General features: G+C 41.8%; 1 protein-coding gene across 3 annotated transcripts in view; it reads left to right on the forward strand.

Annotated features, from left to right (window-relative positions):
• Nucleotides 1–24,666, forward strand: part of GUCY2F (guanylate cyclase 2F, retinal) — a 100,213-nt gene that overhangs the window by 23,628 nt on the left and 51,919 nt on the right. For all 3 annotated transcript variants that reach the window (XM_040323896.1, XM_040323897.1, XM_040323898.1), the window contains exons 3-6: nucleotides 11,410–11,711; nucleotides 13,716–14,070; nucleotides 23,289–23,373; nucleotides 23,672–23,768. In XM_040323896.1, coding sequence (XP_040179830.1) covers nucleotides 11,410–11,711; nucleotides 13,716–14,070; nucleotides 23,289–23,373; nucleotides 23,672–23,768 — 839 coding nt within the window. The remainder of the gene's footprint in view (nucleotides 1–11,409; nucleotides 11,712–13,715; nucleotides 14,071–23,288; nucleotides 23,374–23,671; nucleotides 23,769–24,666) is intronic.

Genomic DNA, 24,666 nt, shown 5'->3' on the forward strand with positions numbered 1-24,666 from the left:
CTCCCCTAGCCGCGGAATTTGAATTCCGCTGGGGGAGTTAGGATCCGCCGTCGCAAGTTTGGAGGTAAGTGTTTTGTGAATTTGACACTTTCCTCACAAACTTGCGAGGGCGGATCTTAATTCACATAGGTTACACGGATCTAAAGATCCGCTAACCTTTGTGAATCTGGCCCCATGTGTTTTAATAATTGATTCTCCACCAGCAAGTGTTTGTGAAAATCACGTTCTCAGCCTTATAAAAAAGACCCCATTGTGTCACATAACATATAGATGCTTGCTTTTTTGATAAAAAAACATTCAAGCTAAGGGCTTGTTTATATTTGTAAAGGTGGTGGTGGTAAAAATAGGTGGTCTCCTTAAGCTGCAAAGGCAGTCAGACAGGGTTGTACTTTCCCCAAAAAAAAAAAAAGGCCTGTGGAGGCAGCAGTATTGACATCTACACCTTTACCGCTCTCTGAAAAATGGTCACTGCTGATCACATTTTAGAGATCAACACAGGTGTTAACTTAGTCCAAAAGTTTGTATTAAAAATATTATTTAGCTGTCTGATCGTAAGGTACATAACCAAGCATTTATAGTCACACAAACAATACCATCACTTTGATTTAATCAAAACATATGTTGATTGTTCAAAAATATATTTGGAAGTGTAAGGCCCCATACACACGGGAGGATTTTTCCGCGGATTTCCATCCGATGGAGTGTACTCACCATCGAATCGAAATCCGCGCCAAAATCCTCTGGCGATGACGTGTCGCGCCGTCGCCGCGATTATGACGCAAAGACGTGCGCGACGCTGTCATATAAGGAATTCCACGCATGCGTCGAATCATTACGACGCATGCGGGGGATCCCTTTGGACGGATGGATCCGGTGAGTCTATACAGACCAGCGGATCCATCCGTTGGGATGGATTCCAGCGGATAGATTTGATAGCATGTCATCAAATATTTATCCGCTGGAAATCCATCCCAGGGGATAAATATCCGCGGAAACAGATCCGCTGGATTGTACACACCATAGGATCTATCCGCTGAAACCCATTCGCTGGGATTTTTCAGCGGATGGATTCTATCGTGTGTATGGGGCCTAAGGCTATTTTCATACTGGGGGAGGGGGCATTAGCTGTAAAGCATTGCTAGTTTTAGCGCCGCTTTACCGCTGTTATAGCAGCACTTTTTGGCCACTAGTGGGGCCCTTTTAACCCTCCACTAGCAGCCGGAGACAGGGTTAATAGAGACAGTTTTGTGCTATTTCAATGGGCAGGGGCAGTGGAGGAGTTGTATATATACCCCTCCCGCACTGCCCCAAAGATGCTGCTTGGAGGACTTTTTTTTTCCTGCCCTGCAAGCGCACCGCCCCAGTGTGAAAGCACTCGGGCTGTTCTAAACAGGGGAAAAATGCAGCACTTACAGGCATACTATAGACACCCCCCAGGTACGAAATTTAAAGGAATATTTCACTTTTATTGTTTCACTTTTTTTTGTACATTAAACATTAAACTTTACTTTGAGTAAAGTTTCATACAAAAACAATCAAGGATTCACGTGTTTATTGTTTCACTTTAAGCATTATTAAAATCACTGCTCCCGAAAAACGTCAGTTTTTAAAACTTTTTTTGCATTGATACATGTTTCCTGGGGCAGGACCCAGGTCCCCAAACACTTTTTATGACAATAACTTGCATATTAACCTTTAAAATTAGCATTTCTCCCATAGACTTTTAAAGGGTTTCCACGGCTTTCGAATTTGCCGCGAACACCCCAAATTGTTTGCTATTCGGCGAAAGGCGACCACCAGATGTTGGAATCGAACTTACATTCGACTCGAACATGGGGCTCATCCCTAGTTGGGAGGATTGCCAGATGTTACATGGGGTAGTAATAATAATCTAGTATTGTGTGATGGGAGTGCTAGCACAGGCTAAAGTGTGCATGGAAGTTTGAAGGACCGTGAAGTGTTTAGGAGTGTATGGGCTTCCAGTATTTGTGGCATGAAGCGGCTCTGCAAGTTTCTCTCTCTCTCTCTCTCTCTCTCTCTCTCCCTCCTTCCCTCTTTCCCTATATATTACCAGATTCTCCACTATGTAAGACATCTTAGACTTTATTTAACCACACCCCCTGAAGCCACGCCTGATATTTAGCATAATTGAAACCACGCCCATTTTTTCATGCCACATTTTTGCTCTCTGGCTAGGCTTCGCCTACAAATGAATGTCCAGCCCCTAATTAAAAATACTCCGCTTACATTAAAAAAAGTGTCCTTATTTTTGAGAATCTTGGCAACTATGGTCATATGACTATTAACGATTTACATTAATGTTAGACATCTGGGGTATATATTTTAACCACTTGCTTACTGGGCACATAAACCCCCTTCGTTCCCAGGCGAAATCTCAGCGTCCGGCACTGCGTCGCTTTAACTGACAATTGCGCGGTCGTGCGACGTGGCTCCCAAACAAAATTGGCGTCCTTTTTTCCCCACAAATAGAGCTTTCTTTTGGTGGTATTTGATCACCTCTGCGGTTTTTATTTTTTGCGCTATAAACAAAAAAAGAGCGACAATTTAAAAAAAATATATATATTTTTTTACTTGTTGCTATAATAAATATCCCAATTTTTTTTTTTAAAAAACTCCTTTTTTTCTCAGTTAAGGCCGATACGTATTTTTCGACTTATTTTTGTAAAAAAAAAAAAAAAAATCGCAATAAGCGACTGGTTTGCGCAAAAGTTATAGCGCCTACAAAATGGGGAACAGAATTATGATTTTTTTTATTATTTTTTTTTTTACTAGTAATGGCGGCGATCTGCGATTTTTATTGGGACTGGGATATTGCGGCGGACGTATCGGACACTTTTGACACAAATTTGGCGCCATTCACATTTATACAGCGATCAGTGCTATAAAAATGCACGAATTACTGTATAAATGTGACTGGCAGTGAAGGGGTTAACACTAGGGGGGTGAGGAAGGGGTTAACTGTGTAGCCTGGGTGTGTTCTAACTGTGTGGGGGGAGGGGGGTGACTGGGGGAGGTGACCGATGCTGTGTCTCTATGTACAAGAGACACAGATCGGTCTCCTCTCTCCCTGACAGGACGTGGAGCTCTGTGTTTACACACAGAGCTCCACGTCCCTGCTGTCACCTGCCGTGTCACCGACGATCGCGTGTACCCGGCGGACATCGCGGCCGCCAGGTACACGCATCGGGTCTTCGGCGATGCGCCGGGACAGTTTTTACCCGCCGCGCGCCACCCAGTGGCGCGCGCGGGTAATGCACATAAAAGGCCGTGTTTAAACGGCCACTTGGCACTTGAGAGCCGCGCTGCGGACGTATTTTGTCTATAGCGCGGATCTCAAGTGGTTAAGAGAATTCACACCTCTTACAAACCAGCTGTGCTCTCTGTTCAAAATGTGCAATTCACTGTCCTCAAAAGGATGTCTCTTTTACTTAAGGGATCGGAAGACTGTTGGGCTATCCCTTTGTTGTGAGATTATTTTGTCTTTCTAATGTCCAGCCATTGACCAGGCTACTTTGCTTGGGTTTGGCTATTGGGTCTTTTGGATGTGCAATCTCCTGTCTTATGCTGCGTACACACGATCATTTTTCGGCATGAAAAAAACGTTGTTTTAAAATAATGTCATTTAAAATTATCGTGTGTGGGCTTCACATCATTTTTCAGGTTTTTTTTCTCGAACATGCTGCATTTTTTAACGACGTTTTAAACAATGTCGTTTTTAGGGTTGTAAAAAATGATCGCGTGTGGGCTAAAATGACGTTAAAAACCTGCGCATGCTCAGAAGCAAGTTATGAGACGGGAACGCTCGTTCTGGTAAAACTACCGTTCGTAATGGAGTAAGCACATTCATCACGCTGTAACAGACAGAAAAGCGCGAATCGTCTTTTACTAACACGGAATCAGCTAAAGCAGCCCCAAGGGTGGCGTCATCCGAATGAAACTTCCCCTTTATAGTACCGTCGTACGTGTTGTACGTCACCACGCTTTGCTAGAGCATTTTTTTAAAACTATGGTGTGTGGGCAACATCGTTTTAGTGATGAAGTTGGAAAAACGTTGTTTTTTCTACATGCCAAAAAATTATCATGTGTACGCGGCATTAGAGTGGGCTTGAAAAACCCAGGGATGTAATGTCGGTTAAAGTGCTTTGGAGTTTTTCTGACAATCCAGCCACATAAAGAATGATTATATTACTCCTTTTGTTCTGCATTTTCTTACTGTTGGGTGTGAAGGAGGTTGAGAGTAGAGTATAGAACTCATTCAGGGGATCAACACAGAGTCAGGTATGTGGGTGATACCAGGGTCAAGATAAAAACATCTGAAGTACAAGCTTTTAGTGAATGTATAAATTCAGTGAATGTAAACAACAAGTTCAAGGCTCTCCTCTCCACCGCCTCCACATTCAACAGAATGGAGAAGCAGAACTCACAAATATAATTATCTTATATGTGGCTGAAGTGTCAGAAAAGCTAAGAAGAAATGTTATAAACATCATATCCTTTTTGTTTTTTAAGTCCAGGCAGCACGTAAAATTGTAAAATAAATCAGTAAATGCAAACGCCCCAAAAAATCTGTGCGCAAAAACAGAAAGTCATTTAAATTATCTTAAAAATAACCTGTCTAAAAGAAATATGGGAGCTCCTGATTTTAAAGCAGATCTTCGTTCACATTTTAGACATTAATAAATAATCCCAACCCCCCTGCTCATTCCTTTTACACATTTGGAATTTGAGGAGTAGCAAGTACCTTCCTAAGCAGGTACTTGTTTCCACTTCCTCATTCCATGCCCATGCAAGAATTACATAGCCTTGGTTCTGCCAGACTAACCAGTCTGGCAGACTAGTTTAGGCAAGGCGTTCCTAATCTAATGGGGCGAGTCCCATTTAAATTAGGCGCGCTCCCGCACCGGACGTACTGCGCATGCTCCCGATGCGATTTTCCCGACGGGCTTTGCACGGTTTTACGTTACGCCGAGTTTTTTGAATCGCGTCGGGTAAAAAAAGTTGCGTCGGGAAAAAAAAAAGATGCAGTGGGAAATTTTTGTTTTTTAAAAGAAATTTGACAGCGTCGCGGGAAAGAAGGGTCTACTTTTACATGGTGTACTAACTTTACACTTTGTAAAAGCAGCCCTAATTTTGCGACGGCAAACTAATACTTACGGAGAAAAAACGAAGCGTAAAAGCTTCGTGGATCTCCGTAAGTGCTAATTTGCATACCCGAAGCGGCATTTCGACGAGAAATGCCCCCAGCGGCGGCTGCGGTACTGCATCCTAAGATCCGGCAGTGTAAGTCCCTTACACATGTCGGATCTTCTGCCTATCTATGTGAAACTGATTCTGTGGATCAGTTCCATAGATAGAAACAGGGATACGACGGCGTATCAGTAGATACGCCGGCGTATCCCTTTTGTGGATTAGGCCCATAGTGCTGGATTTCTTGGGCTGTAAATAGGTGTTTTTAAAAGTCAGCAGCTACGGGTACCTGTTTTGAAAACCAGATGAAGTTTCTTTATATATTGCTTTAAAGGTTTATGCTTCAAGACTGTTATCCCTATACTTCCTTTACGAATGTGGGAATTACTGACCTGGAACAAGGATTTGCATATTATTGTTGGATACTTGATATGATATTAAAGTGTTACTTTAACTAAAGTTTTTGGGCTTTTCCTTGTAGCTTTTTAACACCTTTTTCTGTCACTTTTTAAATAGCCTTTTTTTCTTTGCTTCCGTCAGCCTACTAATTAAGGGGAGTGGTTAATTGGTCAGAGGTGCTTGAGGCCTATATAATTTTCTGTAGAGCACATCTAAAATTGCCAGACTGCTTGTTGGAAGCTAAACAGTGGGGACCTTGAGTGGAGAGTCTGAACAAGTTTTGCTTTGGACTGCTGGTGATTGCTGTGTTGCATTTTTAGGTTCGTTTGGGCTTTTCCTTGTAGCTTTTTAACACATTTTTCTGTCAATTTTAAATAGCATTTTTTTTTCTTTGCTTCCTTCAGTCTAATAACTAAGGGGAGTAGGGATTGGAGGAAATGGGATTATTACGGTGCCAGCAGATAGAAACCAAAACAACTTGGATAATATAAAAGTAAAAAAGTTTTATTAATTACACAGTATACAATTTGTTGGTTCAAGCATAATAACAGAGCAATTCAAAACATGGGAGCAATACAGGATACAGGTCAAAGATCGAGTCTACCCAGCTAGTTTCGCCAAACAATGGCTTCGTCAGGGGATTTAAGACTAGACCGTTCCAGTAAATGGCTCCTCAGCTCACCATGCGAACCAAGCAGAAATCCCCTCGGGATGAATGCGGATCCAATGATCCACAGCAGCGGCTCAAAAAGTGGCAGTTAAAAGAAAAGGAAATTATAAATGCAGGGACACTGGACTAACTGCAGTTAGTGTGTGTAATTGGATTCCCAGTGGGCAGGTTACAGGACAGATTTGGGATCTTAATTTTGCAGGTAGAGTGCAACACAAACGCCCAAGTAGCACAAAATTTCAGAGAGGAAAAAGTTTTCCAAAGGGGAAATCCTGCCAGCAGATTGGGTATTAAACAAGTGGCGAGGAGCTGGTGTAGCAAGGAGGGGTTTGTGTTCCTGGAGGACTGGGCCGATGTCTCAGTCGGTCACCAGTACTATAGAAGGGATGGACTGCACCAAAATGAAGAGGGTGCAGATCTGCTGGGAGTGCAGGTGGATGAAAAGTTAGAGGGGTTTTTAAGCTAGGCGATGGGGGGAGGGCTCCGAGGTAGACATAGTCAACGCCAAACATATTCCAGAGGGTAGTATCGGGGCATTAGTGATAGGTTGACTAAAGCAAATAAACCCAAGGTAAGTATAGTAACATCTTCGCTACAGTGTCCCGGAGTGAACGGGCTATGTTAGCCGGCCGGCTACAAACTTTTCACATGCGATTTTATATCTTCTTATTGTAAGTGCGATTTTACTTATTTTATACATTAAAAACGTTTACTGAATTATGCTATGTCAGCCTTCTTTCCTTCCTCAACTGGCTGTATTCACACCTGACCATCTGTGAGCGGTGGGAGATCCATCTGACATTGGGCTAATGATATCCTGCTACATATACCTCTAGGCTGGGTTCGAAAAGCCACACACCAACAGAAGATCTCTGGTTGGGATCTTCCCTTTCGGTAAGAGGCATTTTTTTTGGAAGGTGGAGGACTTTCTTTCTATCCCATCACTATTCTGTGGTTCCTCTCGGTTTGATGTCACCATTTTACTCATAGGAGATCAGTACATTCCCAGCGATGAAATACCGTCAGATGCATCTCTTCCTAGAAATAGGACTTTGATTTGCTCTTTCTTTTCAGAGGACTTACACATAGGGTTACTTATTTGTGTTAGTGATCTCTATACAGTCTCATAACTACGATTTGCAATTTATTCACTTGTTGGTTTTCTGTTAGAGTTATCACGATAGTTGCGCAGCTTGTTTTTCTATAATTTGTCCAATTAGTGTGTGTCTCACATTTAAAGTTGCAGCATTAGTTTTAATTTTTGTTTGTTCATATGACAGCGCAGTATTACCACAATCTTTTACACTAAGTATAGTAACAAGTCCTAGTTGCAATCTCTGAACACCCAATAAGAGCATAGTATGCGACCGGTCTAAACTATGTGGCATGTTCACCAATGCCAGGAGCCTGGCAGACAAGATGGGTGAACTAGAGATACTGTTGTATGAGGAGGATTTGGATTTTGTGGGAATTTCCTTGTTTAAAAGCTCTCATGATTGGCTGGCAACCATTCAAAGGTATACCCTTTTTGCAGGGATAGGGAGGATAAAAAAAGGGGAGGGTTATGCCTATATATCAAGAATAATGTACAAGTGAATGTGAGAGATGACATCACTAACGGAGCTAGGGAGGAGGTTTAATCCTTATGGGTAGAGCTCCAGGGGGATGAAGCTAAGGGGAAAATAATACTGGGAGTATGCTATAGGCCCCCTAACTTGAGGGAGGAGGGGGAGACGGATCTTCTATAACAAGTTGGATTAGCAGCAAGGATGGGAAGTGTTATCATAATGGGGGATTTTTAATTATCCAGATATAGACTGGGTGGAGAGAACCACACATTAGTCTAAGGCTCGCCAGTTCCTAAATGTCTTGCAGGACAATTTCATGGTTCAGATGGTAGACGCACCAACTAGAAATAAAGCGTTACTGGATCTACTGATTACCAAAAATACAGACCTGATCATGGATGTGAAAATATGGGGCAATTCAGGAAACAGCGATAACAGGTCAATTGGCTTCAGTATAAATCATACAAATAGGAAACATAAGGGGAATACAAGGACAATGAATTTCAAAAGAGCCAACTTCCCTAAACTACGAACATTGTTAGAAGGCATGAATCGGGATAAAATCTGAGAAACAAAGAACACAGAGGAGAGATGGGTTTGCTTTAAGAGCATACTAAATAAGGGCATTAGCCAATGCATCACATTGGGTAATACATTTATAAAAGAGGGAACAAAAGTCCTGGATGCCTTAACTCCAATGTACAAATGCATATAAAAGCAAAGGAGAAGGCCTTCAAAAAATACAAGGTTGAGGGATCATCATCAGCATTCAGACTTTATAAAGAATGCAACAAGAAATATAAGGGTGCAATTAGGACGGCTAAGATAGGACATGAAAGATACATAGTGGAGGAGAGCAAAAACAATCCCAAGAAATTCTTTAAGTATGTAAACAGTAAAAAAGGAGGACGGTCCCATATAGAATGAGGAAGGACATCTGTTTACAAAGGATGGGGAGATGGAGAAGGTATTGAATTTATTCTTCTCCTCCGTCTTCAAAAGGGAATCGGGGGGCTTCAGTAACCAAAACTGCAGTGTATATATTAATGACACATCACAGGAAGCACATTCATGGTTAACAGAGGACAGAATTAAAATTAGACTTGGGAAACTTAACATTAATAAATCACCGAGACCAGATGGCTTGCATCTGAGGGTACCTAGGGAACTCAGTCAAATAATTGCCAGACCATTGTTCCTAATTTTTACTGCCAGTCTACTGACTGGAATGGTACCAGCTGATTGGAGAAAAGCCAATGTAGCACCAATATTTAAAAAGAGCCCAAAATACATCCCTGGGAATTACAGACAATATGCAAGCTCTTGGAGGGGATGATAAGGGACTATATGCAAGATTTTACTAATGAGAACGGTATTATTAGCAGTAATCAGCATAGATTCATGAAGAATCATTCTTGCCAAACTAATCTATTAACATTCTGAGTTGCCATCTAGATAAAGGAAGGCCTGTAGACGTGGTGTATCTGGATTTTGCAAAAGCATTTGACACAGTTCCCCATAAACGTTTACAGCATAAAATAAGGTAATTTGGCATGGACCATAGGATGAGTACATGGATTGAAAACTGGCTACAAGGGCGAGTTCAGAGGGTGGTGATAAATGGGGAGTACTCGGAATGGTCAAGGGTGGGTAGTGGGGTCCCCCTGGGTTCTGTGCTGGGACCAATCCTATTTAATTTGTTCATAAACAACCTGGAGGATGGGGTAAACAGTTCAATCTCTGTATTTGCGGACGATAATAAGCTAAGCTAAGCTGGGCAATAACTTTGCATATCAAACTTCTTCAACATTTAGCTGTGGCAGGAAAGTTTGAGAGGTACTGCAGGTTAATGCAATAATCCCCTGGTGCCCGTATGTAATACCTGCCACAATTGTTTTAATTAATGTCAGATTTTCTTTAATTGTCCAAATGCCATGATCACAGGAAACGGATAACAAGAACTCAAATACTTTTGTAATTTCCACATAATGAAATACAGTTTATGAGTTATTAATAAATTCAGAAATAGATGACTTACTTTTCCTGGAGTTAAACTCTAAGCTACTTAAAGGAGATTTGTTGTGCCTGTTTGACCTACATATTTTTAAGCTATTCTGATGGTGGTAAAATAAAATCTTGAAGAGGTGTCTGTATCATTTTATAGAATGATTCCAACTACTGTGGGTAACCATGGATAAAATGATCACTTCTCTGTATGGCATCATTAAACAACAGTCATCTTACATAGTTAGTCAGACCTAAAAAAGATACAAGTCCATCTAGTTCAACCATAAAAATCAATAAATAAAAAAAATCAATAAAATAAAAGATATCAATAAAATAAAAAATATCGATAAAATAAAAAATATTGAATAAAATAAAAGATATCAATAAAATAAAAAAATATCAATAAAATATAAAATATCTTCTCCATAATGTTATCTGTCTAAAGAAAAAGTGTATTTTTTTTTTTTTATAAGAACTTTATTAAAAGTTTAGGAAGAGGTATGTAACACAATAACTGGGACAAATGGCCTTCCGGCCATAACTATGACAGATGAGTAGACATTACAAGAGAAGAGTGTTCCATCTCAGTTGTTACAAAGAGATAAGAGAAATACATGGTTACAATAGTGTTTCTTACTCCTAGGGTTGGTAACCGAGCCTGATATTTACTACTTAAAAGGACATTAATAATTAAGGGCGAGAGAGTGTAAACAAATTCATAAAATGCATGTAGAGTGTTGGTTTAGTCAAGCCTTAGTCAAGGACTTTGACTGGGCCTTTTGAACACATGAATATGCTTTGATCTAAACCATTCCATTGTAGCTCTGGCTGTATGTTTAGGGTTGCTGTCCTGCTGGAAGACGAACCTCCACCCCAGTCTCATGTCTTTTGCAGACTCTAACATGTTTTCTTCCAAGATTTCCCTGTATTTGGCTCCATCCATTCTTCCCATCAACTCTGACCAGCTTCCCTGTCCCTGCTGAAAAAAACTATCCCCAAAACATGATACTGCCACCACCATGTTTCACAGTGGGGTTGGTGTGTTTAGGATGATGTGCAGTGTTAGTTTTTCACCACACATAACCTTTTGCTTTTAGGCCAAAAATTTCAAGCTTGGACTTATCTGACCATAACTTCTTCCACATGTTTGCTGTGTCCCCCACACGGCTTCTCGCAAACTGCAAACTGGACTTATTATGGCTTTCTTTTAACAATGGCATTCTTCTTGCCAATCTTTCATAAAGGCCAGATTTGTGGAGTGCATGACTAATAGTTGTCCTGTGGACAGATTCTCCCACCTGAGCTGTGGATCTCTGCAGCTCCTCCAGAGTTACCATGGGCCTCTTGGCTGCTTCTCTGAATAATGCGCTCCTTGCCTGGCACTAAATGGTTAAAGTTGGCTTTTTTTTACTCAGTTTTGTTTGATAAAGAATATTATTTTTTTTCTAGTTGAAATAACAATGTCAGCTCAGTAACTTAGCTATCTTTTACATGCATATGCTTTAATATGTACCGATCTTATTTTCGCGTTGACAATTATTTTGTCCTCTGTTGCAGTGATCATAATGTGCATGCATTCTGTGCTTATTGGAGGCCAACGACAACGGAAACTTCTGGAAATTGCCCATGACATGAAAATGACAGATGGTACCTATGTGTTCATCCCATATGACACCCTCTACTATAGCTTGCCCTATAAGAAGACACCATATGAGACACTCAGACTCAGTTCCAAGCTCAGAGCCGCCTATGATGCTGTACTCACTATAACTGTGGAGTCAGAACAAAAAAGCTTCTTTCAAGCCTTCCAAGAAGCACAGGACAGCGATGAGGTTGTCACCAAAGTTATTCCCACACAGGTATGTAATTTCTTCCCATTGCAGTAAAAATATTTTCATTATTGCAGCTATTCACTGCATTTTCCATAAATGGGGTTCAGCTGCTGACTTGTCTGCGCACCCTTGATACTGTATTCTACGTTAGAGGTTCCTGTCACCCTCCCGCCCCCACACTTTTACCTTATCTTTGACCCCGACATTTCTTCAGAAGGTCGTGGGCTGTAGGTTAGGTTAGTTTCAAGTCCCATTGGGAGTTATTTAATAAAGGCAAATCCACTTTGCACTACAAGTGCACTTGGAAGTGCAGTTGTAGATCTGAGGGGGACATGCAAGGAAAAAAAAACAGCATTTCAGCTTGCACATGATTGGATTATAAAATCAGCAGAGCTTCCCCTCATTTCAGATCTTCCCCTTAGATTTACAGCGACTGCACTTCCAAGTGCACTTTCAAGTGCACTTGCAGTGCACTTGTAGTACAAAGTGGATTTGCTTTCGTAAATAACCACCATTGTGTCAGCAGGACGGGCAAAATAGTGAGTGACCCAGCCCAACCTAGAAATGATCTTTTTGAACTACTGCCATCTGGCTATTAAGGCCCTAAATGGTAATTTCAAATAATATTATCTAGCTTTAGGTGACTTGGCTTTGCTGCTGTGATAGGGGTTCCTTTTAGGCTCTTTATATAGGGGGTGTATAATGTTCATATGATGTGTTTGTCGTGGCCGTTATATGTTTATATATGTTGAAGTTTTTTTTATAGAATTGCATTGTAATTTTGCATTGCAATGACAATAAAGTATTATCCTATACTTATCCTGTCCTTTTCAATGATGCAAGAGGGGCTTTGGTGAGCAGACAGAATTACCGTTTACACCAGAATCCACAGCATTCCCCCTTACATCAGAGCTCCCCTTAAATCAGGGTTCCCAGAACACCCCTTACATCAGAGTTCACCTTTTCATCAGACCCCCCCTTTAAATCAGGGTTCCCCTTTACATTAGAGTCCACAGAGCTCCCCCTTAAAGTTTAAGTGGAAATTTTGCAGACTCTGGGGGTTGGGGGCTGTGTGGACTTTGATGTAAGGGGGCAGGAGGAAATTGAGAGCTGCACAGCGAACAGAGAGTAAAAGGGGGCACTGTGATTAGAGAGAAAAGGAGGGGCATGATTGCTAGGGGCACTGTAATGTAAAGGGACACTGTGATACAAAGGGGACTGCACTGTAAAGGGGCACTGTAATCATTACAGTGTCCCTTTACAGTGCATCCCCCTATATTTCACAGTGCCCCCTTTACATTACAGTGAGGAGGACTCATTCTTTGAATATCCCATCACCAACTGCCCCCCTCGAACGCCTATCCCCCCCCCCCCCCCTGGCCCCGGAAAATTTGGCTGATCAGTCTAAAATTCATGGGCCTATTGTTAGTCTGGGCCTGCCTTTCAGGTATCTCTTGTAAAGATTTGTTATTGAATGATGAGTTATGTTACAGTTGTGGATTAATTTACTATATCTGCTGCTTTTTCTGCACTCGCTATGTTTATGTTCAGTTGACTACTGGATGACGGTTTGCGGTTTGGTTGTATCTGTCTTACCCCTTATAATCTGTGTGTGCTGAAACACTTTGGGGTTTATTTACTAAAGGCAAATTCACTTTGCACTACAAGTGCACATGGAAGTGCAGTCGCTGTAGATCTGAGGGGGACATGCAAGGAAAAAAAACAGCATTTTAGCTTGCACATGATTCAATGATAGAAATCAGCAGAGCTTCAGATATTCCCCTCAGATCTACAGCGACTGCACTTGCAGTGCTCTTGTAGTGTAAAGTGCATTTGCCTTTAGTAAATCAGCCCCTTTTATGTGCTGTGTTCTATATTCTGAAAAAAAAAAAAAATCAATAAAAGCTTTGTAAAAAAAATCTTTGTAAAAAAAAATAAAAAAAAATGTTTTTTTTCCCAAAGAAATAAAAGCATAAAATATTCATTAGAACCACTGACATGATTATTTATTGTTGATTTCTGCTTTTACAGGTGTCTCCTTTATTTGGAACCATATATAATGCAATTTATTTTGCTGCACATGCCATGAACAGCAGCAAAAGGCACCACAGCTGGGTTTCTGGGTCCAGCTTAGTCAAGCATTCAAAAAACATGCAGTTTTATGGCTTTAACCAGTGGATTAAGACAGACATGAGTGGCAATGGATTCACAGACTATGTCATTCTGGACACAGACATAAAGACTTGCGAGCTTCACCGAACCTATATTGTGGATATGGAGACGGATATGGTCAGGTTCACGGGAAGAGCAATTCACTTTCCAAATGGTGTCTCCCCAAAATCGGACTCATACTGCTGGTTTGCAAATGGAAAAATCTGCACTGGAGGTGAGAAATAAGCTCTCTGTGTCTTTATAGTTTCTATAGATAGATGTACAGAATATTTGAGCAGTGGCGGCTGGTGCTCAAAATTTTTGGGGGGCGCAAACGTAAAAAAAAAAAAAAAAAATTGCAGCCTTACTGTGCCCATCAAATGCAGCCACTGTGGCATCAATTGTCACCACTGTGCCATGCCACCAAACACAGCCACTGTGCCATCAATTGTCACCACTGTGCCATGCCATCAAATGCAGTCACAATGCCATCAATTCGCACCACTGTGCCATGCTATCAAACGTAGCCACTGTGCCATCAATTATCATCACTGTGCCATGCCATAAAATGCAGTCACTATGCCATCAATTCGCACCACTGTGCCATGCCATCAAACGCAGTCACTGTGCCATGCCATCAAACGCAGTCACTGTGCTATGCCATCAAACGCAGCCGCCGTGCCATGCCATCAAACGCAGTCACTGTGCCATGCCATTAAACGCAGTCGATGTGCCATGCCATTAAACGCAGTCACTGTGCCATGCCATTAAACGCAGTCGCTGTGCCATGCCATTAAACGCAGTTGCTGTGCCATGCCATCAAACGCAGTCGCTGTGCCATGCCAAACACAGTCGCTGTGCCATGCCAAATGCAGTCGCTGTGCCATGCCATCAAACACAGCCACTGTGCCATCAATTGTCACGACTGTGCAATGCCATCAAACGCAGCCACTGTGCCCCTCAATTGTCGCCTGTCACCACTATGCCCCTCAATTGTCACCACTGTGCCCTTTAATTGTCACCACTGTGCCCATTGTCACTACTGTGCCCATTGATGCCACTGTGCCCATTGTCACTACTGTGCCCATTGTTGCCACTGTGCATGTCACTGTGCCCTTTAATTGTTGCCACTGTGCCCATTGTAACTACTGTGCCTATTGATGCCACTGTGCCCTTTGTTGCTGCTGTGCCCTGTAAAATGCACTTACCTTAATCCTTCGACGTTCCACAGCCAACCAGCTGCCGTTATTCAGGTGGTCGGCGCTCAATGTCCGGCCACCTTGAATAGACCAGCGGCAGCTGGCAATAATAACATACATTCATGCAATGCATGAATGTATGTTATTTTCAGTGGCGGTGCGGAGCCAGAGGGGGTGGCACTCCAGCGCCCTCTATGGACGGACCGCCGCTGTATTTGAGATACACAAAGAAAGTCTATGTGCAAAAATGTATGAGTATTCCTATAGTTTGTAGTATGCTGTATGTAACAATAACAATATCTAAATGCTGGAAGTAGGGTCACATTGCCACAACTTCCTACACTGGTACATTTAATAGTCATGAAAGAATAAAAACTATAACCTAGAGCCCCGTTGCCCAATATGTGGCCCAGGAACGGCATGTGAGCCACAAAACGCCCTTTTCTGAAATCAATCTTTATGAGCTATTCAACAAACAATTGTTTGTGAAATAAACGCACTAATATGGTGGTTGGATAAAAAGTTTAAAGCAGATGTACACATCAGGCCAAAAAGAGGGACACATAAGGGTGCACAAGGGGCGGAGGGATTTGTAGCCTTTAAAGAACCTGCAAACAGTAGTCTCAGTGCTTACTCAGACCAGTGAAGGAAAAATATTCTTTAGACTGGATTATTGTAGTTAAATGGCTCCGTTTATTTATTTTGTGTTTGCTGAGTTGTCTGTCTATTTTCTCTTTGGATACAAGTCTTTGTTTAACTGTATAGAGCACAAATGTGTAAGCTTGAGTTTCTAAAGGAATGGGAATAGCAGTGATCTCTACCAGTCTCATCTAATGTGCCTCTCATCTATGACTGTCTCCTTAAAGGAGAAGTATTGGGATTAATAAAAAAAATAAACCTACATACATTAATCAATTCTATGCTACAGCATCGGTGTGATGCTGCTTCTGTCTCACATCGGCTCTAAGCCCGAGAACTGAGCGATCATGTTACATCTGATCATTCCGTTCTCGGTCTGCTCAGAGCAGAGAGCAGTGACTGTCAGTCAACACTCTCTGCTCTGCTCCTCCAGCACTCACTGGGTTAGAGAGGGGGAAAGTGCAGCTGGCTGCAGCTCTCAGCTGCATGCTGAGAGGTGAAGCCAGCTGTCAATTGGGCAGCTGGGTTGATCCTGACTATATAGGATCCATTCAGAGCCTGAAGCAGCTCTGCCACATTAGCTGAAAGTGAGCAAAAGTGAGTGTAGCCCTGTGACCCATAAGAGGAATATGGCCAAAAGAAATTGTGGCCATACTTTTGTTTTAAGAATTTCCTCAGTCTCCAACAACTCCTATAGCATGTTTGCAGTCTTTCCCCATTTCCTATAGCAGGTAGGAAATGGGCAAAGTAGGAAACCTTATTGAGCATCTGTGGGGCATCTTCAAATGAAAGGTGGAGGAGCGCAAGGGCTCTAAGATCTACCAGCTCCGTGATGTCATCATAGAGGAGTGGAATAGGACTCAAGTGGCAACCTGTGAAGCTCTTGTGATCTCCATGCCCAAGAGGGTTAAGGCAGTGCTGGAAAATAATGGTGGCCACACAAAATATTGACACTTAGGCCCCGTACACACAACCAAACATGTCTGCTGAAACTGGTCCGCGGACCAGTTTCAGCAGACATGTTCGGTCATGTGTACAGCCGACCGGACAAATGTCCGGCGGATCGGACAGGTTTCCAGCGGACAAATGTTTCTTAGCATGCTAAGAAACATGTCTGCTGGAAGCCTGTCCATCGGACATGTTCGGTCGTCTGTACAGACTCACCGTACATGTCCGCTCGGCCGAAAGCCCTCGCATGCGTCGAAGTGATTTGACGCATGCGTGGAAGCATTGACCTTCCAGGGTCGCGCACGTCGCCGCGTCATCGTCGCGGCCACGTCGCGACACGTCACCGCGTTTGTTTTCCGCGGGGATTTTGGTCTGATGGTGTGTACAGCCATCAGACCAAAATCCGGCAGCGGACATGTCCGATGAAAACAGTCCGCGGACCGTTTTCATCGGACAGATCCGCTGGTGTGTACGAGGCCTTAGGCCCAATTTGGACATTTTTACTTAGGGGTGTACTCATTTTTGTTTCCAGCGGTTTAGACATTAACCGCTTAAGCCCCGGACCATTTTGCAGCTAAATGCCCAGGCCAGGTTTTGCGATTCGGGACTGCGTCGCTTTAACAGACAATTGCGCGGTCGTGCGACGTGGCTCCCAAACAAAATTGGCGTCCTTTTTTCCCCACAAATAGAGCTTTCTTTTGGTGGTATTTGATCACCTCTGCGGTTTTTATTTTTTGCGCTATAAACAAAAATAGAGCGACAATTTTGAAAAAAAATCAATATTTTTTACTTTTTGCTATAATAAAAATCCCCCAAAAACATATATACATTTTTTTTTCCTCAGTTTAGGCCGATACGTATTCTTCTACCTATTTTTGGTAAAAAAAATCGCAACAAGCGTTTATCGATTGGTTTGCGCAAGATTTATAGTGTTTACAAAATAGGGGATAGTTTTATTGCATTTTTATAAATTTTTTTTTTTTACTACTATTGGCGGCGATCAGCGATTTTTTTCGTGACTGCGACATTATGGCGGACACTTCTGACAATTTTGACACATTTTTGGGACCATTGTCATTTTCACAGCAAAAAATGCATTTAAATTGCATTGTTTGTTGTGAAAATTACAGTTGCAGTTTGGGAGTTAACCACAGGGGGCGCTGTAGGAGTTAAGGATCACTGTGTGTGTGTTTACAACTGTAGGGGGGTGTGGCTGTAGGATGGACGTCATCGATCGAGTCTCCCTATATAAGGGATCACACGATCGATGCGCCGCCACAGTGAAACACGGGGAAGCCGTGTTTACATACGGCTCTCCCCGTTCTTCAGCTCCGGGGAGCGATCGCGACGGAGCGGCTATAAACGAATAGCCGCGCCGTCGTCCCGGATCGCTCCCCGAGGGAACCCGACCGCCGCACGCAGCGGAGGGGGTCCCGATCGGACCCCCCACCCGCTAGAAGGCAAGGGCGTATATATACGCCCTTCTGCCTGTCCGTGCCATTGTGCGGACGTATATAGGCGTGCGGCGGTCGTTAAGTGGTTAATAGCTGTGTGCTATTTTGAGGGGACAGCAAATTTATACTGTTATACAAGCTTTACACTCACTACTTTACTTTGTAGCAAAGTGTAATTTCTTCAGTGTTGTCACATGAACAGATATAATTAAACATTTTCAAAAAGGTAAGGGGTGTACTCACTTTTGTCAGATACTGTATATAAGGGAGGGCTAAAAGAGTTTTTTGGGAGAGGTTTTAAGTGCTTCGGTGGAACTTTAATTTGTTTTTATTTTATTTTTACCAAACTTTTTCCATTACAAAAAGACACATAGCCACTTTATTGCTTTTATCTAAAAGCCAAGTTGGCTTGTCAGATTTACACACTCTTCTGGCAGCTGCAGCCACCAGGACAGATGACTCAAACCACCTGTCTCTCTTTGCTCTGGTACAACTCAAATTTGTTGGATTTCCCCTCATTTTTTATGTCAGTGACCAGGACAAATAGAGAGGATGAATCTCCACAACATTTTTGTTTTAGGCTCCATGCACACTAGATGCTCAAACTGCTAAATAAAAAGCTAATGTTTCACATTTTTTGGCCATCAATTTGCAGTGTTTAGGAACGTTTTGAAAAGTGTTTAGGACTGGTAGCGTTTTTGTTAAAAAGAGGCCCGACCGCGTCCTTAACAACCAGTGAATAGCTAGTTAAGGAGCAGGCTGGTAAGCTGGCTGACGCATCCTTAACAACGGATGACTCATCAGCTGTCAGCAGGTTTCTGACAAGCTGAATGTAAACAAAACAATTGCTGAAAATAAAAAATTGAGATCAAACCGTGTGCCCCCCCAATCCATAACAGGCCCTTCGGGGGTTGGTCTGAATTTTAAGGGGAACCCCAAGCCAAAATAGAAAAAAAGGCATGGGGTCCCCCAAAATTCATATTAGACCCTTTTCCGAACATGTAGCCTGACAGACCAGGAAAAGGGGGCCAAGCACCCCCTTCTAAACCAAGCCAGGCCACATGCACTCAACATGGCTGGGTGCTTTGGGGTTGGGGGGCTCCCCCACAGCACCTTGTCCCTACATTGATGAGGAAAACGGCCACAGGTGGTTGTGGGGGTGTGGGAGGTGACTTATTGGAATCTGGAAAACCGAACCCGTGGCCCCCGCCCCCCCCCCCCCTGTTGAGTGTGGTAAATTGTATATCTACTCATTCACCAAAAAAATTTCAAAAAGTAAATAAAAATGCACACACAGGTTCCTTTATTTAAAAAAATCAAAAACAATGTCTCCTGGTGTAGATCCATTGGCAATCATGATAAACGCTGACCCAAGCTATTCACTGGTTGTTGAGGATAGCCACCCACTCCTTCATAAAAATGCTACCAACCCTAAACACTTTTTAAAATGTTCCTAAACACTGCAAAAACTTTGGCAAAATGCTTCTAGTGTGCATGGAACATTTTTACATTTTTTTTAATCCATCTTTGTGTGTTTGTACATATACCCTCTATACCTTCATGACTATTCTCAGCATTAATATCTAATACATTTTATTTAAATGTACGCTATCTACACATATATCTCAGAGAAGCCCTGGTTGTGCTCATCTTTCTGATTGAGACATTTTACAAACAGATGCATTTGTATCCAGATAACACAGTTCATATTCCCAAGGGTCTGTCATTTTCTTTTATTATCTGCTCTCAACTGAAGCAGGCAATCATTTTAGGATGTAATATTGATGGTGTAGATTACTACAACTGATTTCCTCAAAGTCAATTTATTGTCTGCGCATTCATGAGCTATGGGGCTTTGTGTGCATGTAACCTGGTGATATTAAAATGCAGTATTAGTCTTTCAGAAGAACTGCATGTCAGTTTGTCATGGTATTGTGATGTCAAAAATTTAACAGGCATGTGAAAAGTAAGAACTAGCAGGACAGGTTACAATGAATTTGTTTTGTGGTACTATGTTGGCTATTTACAATAATTTTTTATTAATCTTTTTGCGTTTGTATCACCAGCAAAGAAAACAGGGCATACACATGAAAATACGTTGGTCAGTTGCAATTCAGTTCTTTTACCCAGCTGTTACCAGAGTTACTGAACCCATTGGATTTGAATGGAATGGATTATTTAGGCAATTGTGGTCAATTAAAAAATTGCACAGATATTGTCAGATTGTAACATGTGTGAGAGCTTTAGTGTGACAACTATCCAGATGGAATTTAAAGAAAATGTGTCATAAATTATTCATGATAATAGTTACCATATATTTTTTGTTTTGTGAATGAAATAGAAGAACAGAAGGGAGTGCACATCATTCTTGACCTCATAGCCGGTCTAACGCACTCCTGCAGAAAATACACTTTTTGTGCCACTCCTGTTAGTGAAGAGAGCTAGTGGTATTGCTCTCTTGGGTTCTGCAAAAAGACTACCAGCCTTTAATGTCCCCTCACACCCAGTCCAACGCACGCCTGCAGAAAAAAGTCTACCGGCCTTCAATTTACCCTCACAGCAGGTCCAAAACATGCCTGCAGAAAAAAGAAATGACTCCCGGCCTCCAACCTCCCCTCATAGCCAGTGCATGCCTGCAAAAAAGAGACACTTTTTGTGTTGGAGAATTAAGAGCTGTTGGCAATGATCTCTTGGGTGCTGATGAGATTCCTCCAATAGAATTTTAACGTAGAAGAGGCTCCAGTTGTGATGGTTTTACACGGAGATCCTCTGGTGCAGATCTGTTAAAGAGAAGGGACAAAGATAGAAATGTTTACAAAGCCGGCTCTAAGATGATATTACGATAAGCTGGTACACTGTTCCCGAAATATCAGTCTATTAGAGGACAGAGGTCCTCTCCTGGAGACATATTATCCTACTGCATCTGGAAACAGATGGAGGTGCAAATTCTTCTTGGTACATTTGTAGATTAATGCGCTACACAATATTCACTCGCAAATCAGTGAGCTAGGAAACCTACCTTTGCTGTCTAATTTTTGTCATTTTCTGTTTCTTTTGCTTGGGATGATTTTCTGCAGGGCTGATGGCACCGTAGGTCTTTGTATTTCTTCCCATCTGCAGCTGATGATAGAGAACCCGCAATAAAGCTCCTGGTCTTCCTCTGTAAATTCAGGCTTCTTTTGGGAGGAGGCATGATTTGCTCCATTTTTATCTCTTTTGTTAGGTCAATCGGTGACATGTCTCTAAGGTAAATGATCAGCTCACTTCTCCAGCCTCCAGCTTCACCCAGTCCACCTCCATAAACAATGGGTAGCTTCTCTGCTCTTCAGCACAGGAGCAGTAAAAATATCCAAAAACAGGTTATTAAAGGCAATAACTTTGCAATTCTTTTACTTACTCTTTGCCCTATGAGGTCCTTAAGATCTTCACTGAAAATCTCGTGGAACATTTTAATATGGATGAGGATTGAATATGCCAGCGCTGAATTGAGCAGAATGTTGTCTGAGTTGTTGTCCAGTTGTCAACATATAGACTATAACTCCCACTATAACTCCCAGGGAGAAATAGTCCATGGAAAATCTATATGGCTTAGATCTATTGAAACATCATAAAGGGTAGAATGGTTATTACTGATTGTTTTACTAAGAACACAGGAAAACCAAAATGATCCAATTCTACTGAAGCCGTAAACTTTGGAGTGCTCATTATTGAGGTCAGGGTTGAGGCTTTGCCCACACCCATTGCTGATGCCAAAGATGGTGATTCTTACATGTCCAACTCTATCCAGCACAATGTTGTCTGGTTTGAGATCCTGGTGTACAATCCCCTGGTCATGAAGGAATTGCAGTCCACAAAGGATCTCAGCTGTGATAAATTTGATGATAGGGCATTGCTGGACCGGAAGTGACGTTGGAAGCCTGCATTTTACATGTATCTGCATATACCAAGCATTATTTACCAAATTAAAAGTTTTGCCGCATACACACGACCATTTTTTCGGTTGAAAAAAATTCAGTTTTTAATGGTCTAGAAAAAACAACGTTTTTTTTAACACGATCGTTAAAACGGCCTTACCTACACACGATCGTGCAAAAAAATGCTCTAGCAAAGCGCGGTGACGTACAACACGTACGACCGCACTATAAAGGGGAAGTTCCATTCGGATGGCGCCACCCTTAGGGCTGCTTTTGCTGATTTCATGTTAGTAAAAGACGATTTGCGATTTTCAGTCTGTTACAGCGTGATGAATGTGCTTACTCCATTACGAACGCTAGTTTTACCAGAACGAGCGCTCCCGTCTCATAACTTGCTTCTGAGCATGCACATTTTTTTCACGTCGTTAAAGCCCAACTTTGTGAAAAATTAAAGCATGTTCTAAATTTTTAATGCCCATTTTTTACATCGTGAAAAATGCTCTGGAGCCCACACACGATCGTTTTTAATGACATAGAAAAAACTTAATTTTTTACAACCCGAAAAATGGTCGTGTGTACGCGGGATAAGAGTTACTATCTTTTTAACAAACATTGCGATTTTAACTACTACACTATGGAATGTCACTTTGCCTATTTTATACTGATGGGAACACAGTGGGAGGTTGCAGCAACTACACCTATACTATGTTTTTATGTTTATACTATTTAGTTTTATGTTTATTTATTGTGGTTTTATTTGATACTTATATTTATTTGGATCATTTTATTATAACATAGGTAGCGCAGAGGTACACACTCATCTTTTATCCCTTGTATTTTATGCCTCTGACTTTATTACATGATTTTATATAGAACATTTAAACTAGGATGCTCTACTAGAACCAGCAGTCAGGTCTGCTTTTTAAGCAGAGTACCCACCGAATTGTACAATTTGCTATTTAAAATGCATATACTGTATATTATTGAGCTATAGAGAGTCTTGTGATATATTTTTTGTTTTGTTTTGCTGACTCATGTATTTTTAGTAATCGGAAGTGGTCAGACAGGACAAAGTAAAGGAAAACATACAAGCATGCTGTAAATATCTTCTTTTTTAGTTCTATTCCCATTGTGTTGCTCTTGATACAAGGGGCCATGAGTACCCAATAGTAGATATAAACCTGGGAGGCATATGGCTTCTTCTTTCATTATCGTATATACATATCTTTCCAGTCTGAGCCTTCAATAAGCCAAAAGGGTAATTAACCTTTTCTAAAATTAATTCTTTGTTTTCCTTAGGTATTGATCCTGCCTTTGCTTTAATGGTCTTTCTGTGCATACTCGTTGCAATCATCTCTATAAATGGACTTGCCTATGTTATAAGGTATTATTTTTAGTTATCTAATATACCTATACCTGTCTGAATTACAAATTAGGCATTAAAGTACCCATGGCTTTTAAACAATAGAGGCAGCCATTTTGTGGGAGGAACCAATATTTTATAGAATGGAAACTATTAATTACCTAATGTTTGATGTGACAAGAGATATCTATTTCCCAGTGGGCTCATGGGCTACATATTGATTCAGCTAACAATGTATTTTATATATTGAATACAGATATTCTAGCCAGTTGTGTGATGGAAATATATAACCCAAAGTTCTTTGTCCTTGTGATTTCAGACGTCGTATTAATAAAATTAAACTTGTTAGGGGGCCTAACAAGATTCTTCTGACTCTGAATGATGTCACATTTATTAATCCTCAAATCAGCATCAAGGTAAGAGTGCCACTTGTTCAATAATGAAGTCATGCCTAACAATTGGATGACTTTTCCCCTAGAAACACAATAGGCTAGATTCAGGTAGCATTTATGGCGGCGTATCTCCAGATACGCCGCCGTAATTTCAAATCTGCGCTGGCGTATCTTTACGCCGATTCTCCGCTTTCTTCGCCGACATAACTTGAATACGGCGGCATATAATTGTGTGCAATATTACGCAGGCCGCTAGGGGTGCTTCCGTTGTTTTCGGAGTAGAATATGCAAATTACCTAGATACGCCGATTCACAAACGTACGTACGGCCGGCGCAATTTATTTACGTTGTTTACGTTAGGCTTTTTCGGCGTAAGGTTGCTCCTGCTATTAGGAGGCGCAGCCAATGTTAAGTATGGACGCCGTTCCCGCTTCGAAATCTGAATGTTTTACGTTGTTTGCGTAAGTCGTTCGCGAATAGGGCTGGACGTAATTTACGTTCACGTCGAAACCAATACGTTGTTGCGCCGTACTTGGGAGCAATGCACACTGGGATATGTACACGGACGGCGTACATTAACATAAAACACGCCCCCCCTTCCACATTTGAATTACGCGGGCTTACGCCGGCCCCATTTACGCTACGCCGCCGCAACTTACGGAGCAAGTGCTTTGTGAATACTGAACTTGCTCCTGTAAGTTGCGCCGGCGTAGCGTAAATACGATACGCTGCGCCGCCGTAACTATGCGCGCCCCTACCTGAATCTAGCCCAATCACGGCGTGTTCAATTAGAAATGCTGTCTGAAAATAATATTTTCTTATCAAAGTAACAGTAGCCGTATAGATTTTATTTATTTTTCCTTCACCTCTTTGGAGCCCTTTGGATCCTACGTCCAGGCTTTTGAGGTGCTTGTTGTTTTAT

This window comes from Rana temporaria, chromosome 9 (assembly GCF_905171775.1).
Source record: "Rana temporaria chromosome 9, aRanTem1.1, whole genome shotgun sequence".
Lineage (NCBI taxonomy): Eukaryota > Metazoa > Chordata > Amphibia > Anura > Ranidae > Rana > Rana temporaria.